The 10,343-nt window shown below is 39.8% G+C and overlaps 1 protein-coding gene across 1 annotated transcript in view; it reads right to left on the bottom strand.

The window, feature by feature from the left end:
* Positions 1–922: 922 nt before the first annotated feature.
* The window catches only part of dusp3a (dual specificity phosphatase 3a), a 29,806-nt gene continuing 20,385 nt past the window's right edge, over positions 923–10,343 (bottom strand). The window contains exon 3 of the mRNA XM_041816367.1: positions 923–2,140. Coding sequence (XP_041672301.1) covers positions 1,911–2,140 — 230 coding nt within the window. The 3' untranslated portion in view covers positions 923–1,910. The remainder of the gene's footprint in view (positions 2,141–10,343) is intronic.

Here is a 10,343-nt window from a genome sequence, read left to right as displayed (position 1 = left end):
CTTAAGAAAAATTAGGAAAAAGAGTATGGGAATTTAATGGGGATCAAAGACTTTGGGGAAACAGTGGCCTGCCATGTATAAAACAGTTAAATAAAATGGAAAAAACCCACTTATAATGAAAAAGTACTTCAAGTTAACTTTAAATTCCTGCCTATCAAAGTCGCGTTAACTCGAGCAACTTAATTGCAATGTGCAATGACTTTGCTGGGTGACGCTGTTGCGAAAACATGGGTCCTGCCTCTACAGTCCTGAATCTGTGGTCCATCTGAACCTGCTGTAACTTGTCTAATCGCAAGGCTCCTACACTCCACTGGTGGCGCTGTTTTGACAAAGCATGGGTCCTAGTTCTGCAGTCCTGAAACTGCTGCCTGCGAGCCTGCAGATAGGGACTACTGAAATATTCAGCTAAAATATCTCAACCGCCCCCTTGAGGCTGGCTATGGTACAGGAACTTATCTAATTTTTAGAGGCTTAAAATAGCATACATTTAAAAGAAAGGAGAATATTTTAAAAACACGTTAATTAGAACAAAATGTCTTCTTATTTCAGTTTATTTGAAAGCCAGACCCAAAATGTCCACTAAGGAAAAGCTGGTCATAGTACTATGTAGCTGATGACCCCTGGCATAGTGGGAGTATTAAACTCAAAGAAGCACTAAAATATATCAGTCTAAATATAAACTATTTGCTCCATTGTTATTCTGCGCATTGGTATTGACTTTAATTTTCAAAATCAGTGCTATGGATCTCAACTGGGTCCCACATCTGGATCCCAACCCACATCTGAGAGCTTCTATTACTTTCTGCTTGTAAGTAATGGCGCTGTGAATAACAAAATCTTTGTCGTTTTGTCTTTTTTAATTCATCTGCAGAGCATTTATGACAGGACATTTTAATGATCAAAGTTATGTTTTATATAACTTTTATTACTTATACTTATTACTATACTTATTTTATATATAGTTTTCAGCGCAGGGGAGGTGGTTGAATTTGTTAATAAGCCTCTTTATACAAAGAAAAACTTACTTGAAACTATGGTATTAAGCTTTTCTTCAATTGCAGGATCATTCTTAATTAGCTTAACCTTTGCTGCTGTTTGTGATGTGGCTACTCTTGTCAAAAGCAACAAAAATTTAAATTCTACCTCTGTCAAACTGGAGGTTGCACAGTCAAGGATACCGACTGAAGTGCTACATTGAGCTACAGCGTGCATTTAAGTCTGAAAAATTTGTTTTGTGCATCAAATATCTGCCCATACAGGTAGAAGGAAAAAGAGTTTTTAGGTTTGAATTTGACAAACAAAACTCTGTGGGGCTGTTTCTGATTTATGGAATGTTTGGGATCCATCAATCACTTTCCACATAACTAAACTTGTTCCCTCTGTGTGACTTTTAGAGTTCATTTGGAAGATCTCCTTCTTGGTGGAGACATGAGCGACACTCCCGGCAGTGGAAAACTATGGAATGATTGTGCTATAATCTCAAAAAATCAGGGAGAGGTTTTGTGGGAGTTGAAGGAATGCTTTCAGTATCTCAGCTCGAACATGACAGAGATTCAGAGCTTTCAGGTACTAGCAGTGACACGTCTGCACATAACTCTGTGTGGTGTAGAGTTTAAAAAAGGAAAGTAAAAGGTGTTTGTGTAAAGTTTTGAGCTCCTGCTCTCAGACAGAAGACTGACAGACGTCCTCTGAGGAGCAGATGTGAATCGGAGAAATAAAAACAGCGTGTGTGAGATTGAGTGTGTGCATGAGGGAGAGTTATCTACAGATAAATGCATGTATGTTTGTGTCTCAGAATACCCCTGTAGTCAGATGGGTGCTGGTTTGGTCAAGGCGGGGTCAGTCTCTGAGAGCAGCTGAAAACCTGTGAAAGGCATGATGGGAGGAGGGTAAAGGGTCTCTCCCCGCCTTCATTTGGTCTTTAGTTTGCCCACCTCCCCGTTCAGCTTGCCCTCTTTGGCCAGCTTCTCGTTCAGTTGGCACAGTTGGCGAAGGAAGCCGTCATTCGGGCCGATTTCTCTCTTATGCCTCACCGTGGCCACAGCCTGCCGGGCGTCCATTTTGTGGCGCAGCATAAGGTAAGCGACGACCATGGTGGGAGAGCGGCTGTAGCCTTCTCTGCAGTGGACATACACCTTACCTGGAGAAAAAAAAAAAAACAGAGAAAACAAAATAAGACAAAGGCTATTTCCAAAATGTTTGGATGCTGTGTCAATTGTATTTAAAAATACAGTTTAATGATTAGCACACATTGAAAGCCTGCATTAGACTGATAACAGCACAAAAACATGCCAGCTGCTATTTCTTTAACAAATTAAAACCAACAGACACCAACAGACTCAGGACTCTTTTGTTCCCCTGGCCATTGGGTTGTACAACATCTCCCTGTCAGGGCAGGGGAGCAGCAGCACACAGTGATCCTTTTCCATTCCTGGATTAAGTGCACATACATACTTGGAAGGCTCTCAGGAAATGGGCCGGTAACATCGCTGCAGCCACTGCACTACCCCGACACAAACTTTTTAAACTCCTACTTGCTGGTAGGTGTTACAGGGCACTGCATGCCAAAATAATCCAGAGACAGAAACAGTTTCTTCCCTCAGGCTGTCACTCAGTCTGTTGACCACTCAACTAGGGTTACACACAGTTAATCAGTAAAATGGTTAAAATTATTTATCCAATTAGCCGGCGCAGGATTTACTAGTCGGTTAAACTAATTACATATCATTTTTTTTATCAACACAGGCTTTAAATCCCGGTCTATAATGCTCTTTTAAACTGTAATGAGGGGCGCAGGTTGCCTAGTGGTTTAAGGCATGCCCTATGTACGCGGACGGCCCGGGTTCAAATCCGGCCTAAGGCCCTTTACCCCACTCTCGTCCCTGTTTCTGACTCTATCCACTGTCCTCCTCTATCAAATAGAGGCACAAAAATGCCCCAAAAATAAATCTCTGAAAAAAAAAACCTGTAATGAACCTCCCGCCACTAGAGGCCACTGTAGCTTCATTTAATGGCCGCTGCCTTCCTGTCTGGCACTTCACCAGATGTAAATATGAGATGCTCAGTGGTGGCTTAGTGGTTAGCATGTAGTAGGAAAACCGCAGTACGACAGTTTTCTAGAGTAGTAAATGGAAATAAAGTGGTATGTAGGCTGTTGAGGGTTGAACTCACGTATAACTACCCAATCGATGTGAAAAGAGGCCAAATATCAAACCACGATATTTATCTGCAAAGAGGAACGAAGGCTGGCGGCGCTAGCTTTTAATGTTAGCCACGCTGTAGAGAGTGTATCAGGCGAACATCACATCCGCTGACACAGTGACCCTGTGAGGAATTTGACTGTTTCTAGGGGTTTTCTCCTCTCTAGACTAGTCAGTTAAATGAAATGTAAATGAGCGTTCAGCCGAATAGACACTTAAGAACATCTTGACGCTCAACAGTCACAGAGTCACCCTGATGACCTTTCAATGGTCACTGTGGTAAAAGCCTCACCTAATATGCACACTTTCACCAATCAACTACCTTCAATTTTCATACCTCCATGTAAATCTAACCACATCATTGATTATTTTACGCCTTCAATTATGTCTAGTCAGCATTTTTGCACATGTTGTAACCATAATATCAATGCCCAGTGTCCATGGACATCGACAGCTTTACTATTTCGCATGGGTCTGATTTGCATAATGTGTAGAATACCGTCTCTGCTGAAAAAATTGCATTAAATTGGTATTTTGACGCACATTTTAGACTAAAAAAATATTGCAGCATCTGCAATTGGTATATTGCAGTTGGCAATACTGCTAATTAATCTAAACTCTGATTAATAGCCCAGGCTTAGTACTCAATATTGGGTTATTTCTTGTTTCCAAATATCAAAAATTTCAGGCAAACTCCTCTTAATTTGTTTGCATTTCTGTACTTGACATTGCCAAATCATTTGTGGAAATTAGACACAGCTGCTTCACAGCTGCTTTGGTTAAAAACAATTTCTTTTGTTTCCTTATCATCAGTCATTAAAATAACGTAGGCTGTTATGTTTTAAAACATGTGGTTGTGAAAAGTACTTTAGTATTTAAAATGACAAAAATGTGGTGAAAAAGTGCAGCATATCTGCTCTATTTTTTTACTCTCTCTCTCACCTTATAAAAGAGAAAAACATGGAGCACCTGAAGAAAAATGAGGAGGGAAAGAAGAAACTAACAAAGAAAATAAAGAAATAACAGTACCAGTGTTTTGGGAACATATGCTGCGACCAAGCTTGCATACGAAGCATCTTTCCAGCCACGATATGCAAATAGAAGTCCCGACCTCTGCTGCAGACAAAGTCAATCATCTTTACTGCAGATACGTCCTACAGGGAGCATACATCTGTTCAAAAGTATGCACCATCTGTGTATTACTGTGGATTACATGCATGCTCTCTGCTGTTTGTATTTTCATGCCATGTCTTTATAAACTTGTTAATTGTTTTTATTGCCCTCTAAGATGTGTCTCTATTTGACTACACTTTCATCACTGACGGCCAAAACCTCAGGAGAACTCTAACTTGGCAGCGTTCACGGAGCAGCTGATGTGTCGGGCTCTGCTCAGATCTGCAGATTCTGCACTTTATTTGAAACCCAACACCTCCCTCTGTCCCTCTCCTGGTGTTACCCCCCCACAACACTCCTCCTCTCCTCACCTCCAATATAGAGTCTCCCTCCTCTATTCTCCATCCAGGAGAGTCTGCTGCCAATGAGATGACCTCTTCAATACCTAATCACCCTGCCTGCCACAGATCAATGTTGTTCTGATACTGTATCCTCTTGTTCAACACGCAGGATCTCTGGCTCATGACTTCACTCATTTTCTCACTCCATCACTCACTCACTAGTAGGGCTGTCACTCCTTATTTCAACCCCTAATTCTTGTTTAAACTTACATATGTGAACCAAAATGACCTTTCCAAGCACTCCTTAAATTCCCTAACCGCATGCCAATTGACGTACCTGGTCGATATACAAACAAATACAAGACAAAGAAGGTCACAAGCTAGCAAAGCATCATGTTACTAAAGCCTCTGAAAGGCAGTGTTAGCTGGCTGCTAAAAATACAGCTCAGAGACACACAAAGTGATGCCCTAACTGTGCAAAACAGCAATTAGATACGTTTTTTTGCTACCACTTTTAATTTTTATTATTAGTGATTTTATTGGACTAACAATGCAGTAAGTTTCAGCAGGAGTAATGGTGCTGGTTGCCTGCTAACAGCACTTTTTAACTGGGCTGTAGAACTCAGGACAAGAGTATACAGCACTAGTTCACACACCAACCCTCAGCTAAAAAGAAGCCAGTTGATTTTCTTGGCATTTGCATGGAGTTCTTTGTTTTATTTGCAAACTCTAAGCAGGCTTTCATGTGTTTGCTCTGAAGAGAGGCTTCTGCCTCACTTTGCTATAAAGTCCAGAACAGTGAAGGGTTGCAGTGATGGAACTCAGTCCCATCTCCAGGATCTCTGGCGATACATGGGATGAGGAACTTAAGAAATAATCGCGTATTAAATCGCAATATTGGGTAAAAAAAAATCTCAATTAGATTATTTTCCCAAACCGTTCAGCTTTACTTATGAGTACGTTTGTCATGCATTTTATTTGCTAATCATGGTTAATAATAGTTGGGTTTTTGTAAAACTGATCAAACATTGAGCCAATCTTTAAAAAAAAAATGTTTCATTCTCACTTATTTATGGAGTTACTTTAAATATCTGTAAAGTTCATGAAAGGAAAGATAGAACGGATACCCTATATACAGCAATGTATTTTTTTCTTCAGCACTTTTTCTGAATTAAATGAAGATTCTGGGGGCCAAATAGGAAGCTGTGGGAGGCCTGATGTGGCCCCCGGGCCTCCAGTTGATGATCAGTGGCATAACATCTCTGCTGCAAAAAAAAAAAAAAAAAAGTTTAAACTGGTATTTTGACCCAAATATCAGTTGAAAGAAATATTGCACCTTTTGTGATTTGAAAATAGCAGCAAGCCATATTAAAATTTAATCTAATTTTATCCTTACTGGGTACTGAGTGTAGATTAATAAGGAAAAAAATGATTTTTATTTGACTGTAGCATCCGGCTGCAACATAATAAAACTAAAATAAGGGAAGGGTGTCTGAATACTTTCTGAATGCTCTATTTAAGTCTTTATAATGAGGCATCTTTACTGGTAGAGTTACTCATGAGGAAATAGTTTTCGCCCTGGTTTCTTAAGCCTTTGCCAGCTTAACAAACCTCTAACAACAAATGCACACTGTCTAAGGGGGGGGGGGGGGGGGGGGGCAACATGATACGTGAACATTAATCTGGTATCTGGCTACTTCTTCAAGGTTGGGACAAGGCCCCTTCCTTCCAGAGAAGTTATCATTTAAAGCTTCAACATGGCTGCAGCTGGACATGCAGACGTTAAGCTGGTTTGACACTTTGTGGTATGTTTGAGTATGTTTGACATCAAGGTCATTTGTCCTTCTAGTATGACTGTGACTGTGCTTATGAAACTGAACAGTAGTCACAGTCAGACAAGCATGAGGTGGAGGAACCAGCTGGTTTAGTCCTGACCTTTACCTGAGTGAACAACTTTGAGAGGAATTTCAATAATGACTGGAAGCTAGGCTTTCTCACCTGTATCTGAGCAACCACTTTTTGGCCGAATGGGATCAAGACACGATCCAAAACAAGGAAAACCTGTTTAAAATCTGACAATAGAATGTCTAACAAGCTGAGAGATGTGCTATCGTTAACATTGGGCCATGTATGTTCAACTATAAAATACAATTTTTAACTTTAATAATTAAAAAAAAAACAATCATTGATCCATTGCTAATTTAAAGAACACTGATTGGATGAACATGCTGATAATCTTGCTGCTTGTTTCTAATTGTAGAATACATTTTAGAGTATGCAGCGTGGTCCTTTAAACATGCCGTGCAGCTCTTACAGTGACCTCATGCGTCATTACAGCAGACGCAGAGGAACAATGCATCCATGCAGCTCCTCATTAAAACCCGAGACCTGTGACCTTTACAGAGCCAGCAGCGAGAGGTCACAAAATGTCAAAGATAATGTTACACAATCCACAATGTCAAACTACAGCAACAGCAGGCTGCAGGCAGAGGAGAGACACTTTTTACTCTCCTTTATCCTTCATCTTTTACTGCTCTCCTCCTTCACAGTCCTTGTTAAAGTTCGCTCCTCTGTGTTCATGCTCCTCTGCAAAACTGCTTTTCTGTGTCAAAGCTGACAACAAATCCATGCCAGAAAATACATCTTCAGCACACTAATTAAACTCATCCCCCATGCGCAGGGACAAATTAAGTAAAATTAGTTGCACCTTTAGGAGAGGTTGGAAAGATTTATTTTTGTTGGGAGGCCTCCTGGGATTGAAGTTCTCATCAGTCAGCATGTTCGATCTCCAGACACATGAGAAATATTACACCTGGCACTAAGGATGTAAAGATTTCCCATACTTTCATACTTTCAGTAATGAAGCCCTTATCCAGCTTTGAAAGGTGCAATACCACAAATCTGATGAGAGTTTTTAATCAATAACTTAGATTTGTTATTGTAAGGATGAGACTGGGAGCATCAGGTTTTCTCAACTTGGTATTACAATTTTCAGAAATTACTAGGGGTGTCAGAATACCAGTTTGATAGATTCATTTTTAGCAGTTGAGAATGGTTTACAAAAATCCTCCTTTTTGGTTCCTTTTATGTTTGTCTTGATCAAAACAAGAACGAAATAAAAATGATAATCACCTTCATAAAGGGATTGATATCAAATTTGCAAAATGAGCAAAATGAATTACTGTCAGATATGTTCTTTATTAGTTCTGCCCTACTTCATTCTATCTGATATTGATGAAGCTTAGTGTAAGTTCACGCCCAGCTGCAATCAGCCAATAACCAGCTGATACCAATTATCCCTCCCAGCTCCCACAGCATATCACAGCTTTTTCTCTCAATATTCAAACATGATGTACTTTCTTCTGATCCTTGCTTAAATTAATACTGATGCACCACACAGCTGCTGCTGGCAGAATTTAACCTCCTCCACCCCAGCCTCCTCCTTTACAGCATAAATCTTGTTGCTCCCTCATATTCAGATTCATCCTACTATGGGTTCATTGCTTCTGAACTAATTCTATTGCTTTCAATACATATTGTCATAAATGTATCTCTCCATAGGGGGGTTTCCTAGTCCTGCACTCCCTGAAAGTCAAAACATGTTGATGACTAACCAAGGGAGCAATTTTTTTGAGCAGGGCCTTCCAAGTAAAACTGTAGATGCATTTCATAGTGAAATGGTTCAATGTTTGATGAGAGTGTTCCTGGCTGAATGTAGGTTATAATATAGGATTATTTATTGCTTTTACTTGTTGAAAAATACACAAGATGAGGAACCTAATAACCATGCATATCAAATTGCAATTGCAAATTGGAGGGAAAAAAATCGCAATTAGATTATTTTTGTGAATCGTTCAGCCCTAATCAGGATTGATTACGACCCATCATTAGTGCATTCATTTATTCTTTTATCAGAATGTGTTATTGCCCCTTTAGCACACTTTGGTTGAGCTATAGCGTCTCCCTGTGGCCACAGTGATATAAACTAAGTCCTCCTTAATGTCTCATTTCTCTTTTAAAAACTCTGAGTGGACAAGTCAAAAATCATCTACACCTTGTGTTATAAATCATTTACCTTTTTACTGTCCCAAAAATTTTCTGTTCAATCCATAACAAGTTCCTTTTTCCTTGATAAAGCTCATATCATAATCTTCAATTTAGCTAAACGTCCTTATAGTCTTTCAAAATAAAACCAGGTGTTTATCTGAGCAGGATGTCATTCACCCTAACTTAAGGCAGTACGAAATTCCCAAATTAAACAAAAACAGTACTAATGTGATTTCAGAATTTTAAAATATAATAAAAAATGTAAGCTTAATTACTCAGAGATTAACTTAAATTAAAAATGTTAATCTTGACAGTCCTAATAAATGTATATGAATTGAAAATGCTGTTTGCCCAAGAGTCTTTGTACTACCCTAATATCATCACTCGCCCTCTGCTGTCACAGTGAACCCTCGATTAACTGCACTGCATGTGCAGTTTACCCTGTCTTTGAAACACAGCTGACAAAGCTGACTGCTTCTTAGTTTAGTTTTCTTTGCACCTGCCTTCTTTGTTTTTGTTTAAACTTGTTCGTACCTGCATACCCTTGAAACAAGAGCTGTGAAGAACTTGCTTGCAGTTGTCGCTATAACAAGAGTGAAATTCATTCAAACTGGTTAGCATAAGTTGTTAGCATCCTCTATGCTATGCACTAACCTGACACACCAGATAGGCTGCTTCATATATCCATTGCATGGGATTTATTTCGCCTCCATCAGGGCAACATACACTGTTTTTGGGAAGGACAGAACCTTTGAAAAAAATCTCGGCGGTTAATGGGCAAACATTCTGTCCATCACATTCATTACAAGCTGATCAGAGTGACTTAACATGACACAGTGGGTATGCATCGCTCCAGGGAGTAGACTATATATCTGTATGTGAGTTACTATCAGTGGAGCCAGCTGTTACATCAGTTTCTTGCTGAGACCAGTCAAGAGAAGAGCAAAAAAAAAAAAATTTCCACCTAGAACAGCCTCCTCTTTTTATTCAGAAAAGCTGTTCAACTCTGGATTAGCTTGGACGTAGCTATAGCTACTTCCCTGGTCACCATTGCTGACTGGTTAGCAGTAAAAATACGCTCACAGCTACTGCCTCATTTTCCTCAGGTGAAGCTTACTGGTTTAGCCATTCTCAGCCCACGCAAAAATTACTCAGCTTGAAGCGTTGTAAGACGGATCTGCCTGATGACACTGGCTTTGCAAGGTCAGATGTGCATAGATCCACCTCAGGTATCGAACCTATGGATCAGCACATGGTCGCTGATACCCAGTCTAGTTTGCTGAGCCTGGATTGTTCTGACATCAGACACTGGGATCAAATCAGCCCATCTCGAGCTCTCAGGACTCTCATTTTTCTTATTGTGGTTTTGAAACAGCCACCAAAACAGGTCCTTCATATTTGTTTTCCCAGGTATCATACCTAAGTTTCAGGTAGTGTGACATCAGAATCTGTCATGTTGGATTTCAAGTGTCTAAGTGTGAACTCTGATTTGATTTTGACCATTCCAATAAATCATTTATTGCACTGATTGTTTTATTCTAATTTGGTTTAAAGTTTAGCGCTACAGTCTTATTTATGGGTTATGTCCAAAATGCTGACATCAATCTGATCTGATAATGGAATATGGAGCAAGACTCAGGAG

Source organism: Cheilinus undulatus, linkage group 20, assembly GCF_018320785.1.
Source record: "Cheilinus undulatus linkage group 20, ASM1832078v1, whole genome shotgun sequence".
In the NCBI taxonomy this organism is placed as follows: domain Eukaryota; kingdom Metazoa; phylum Chordata; class Actinopteri; order Labriformes; family Labridae; genus Cheilinus; species Cheilinus undulatus.
The sequence above is the reverse complement of the archived record's forward strand: the minus strand, read 5'-3'. Positions and strand labels throughout refer to the sequence as shown.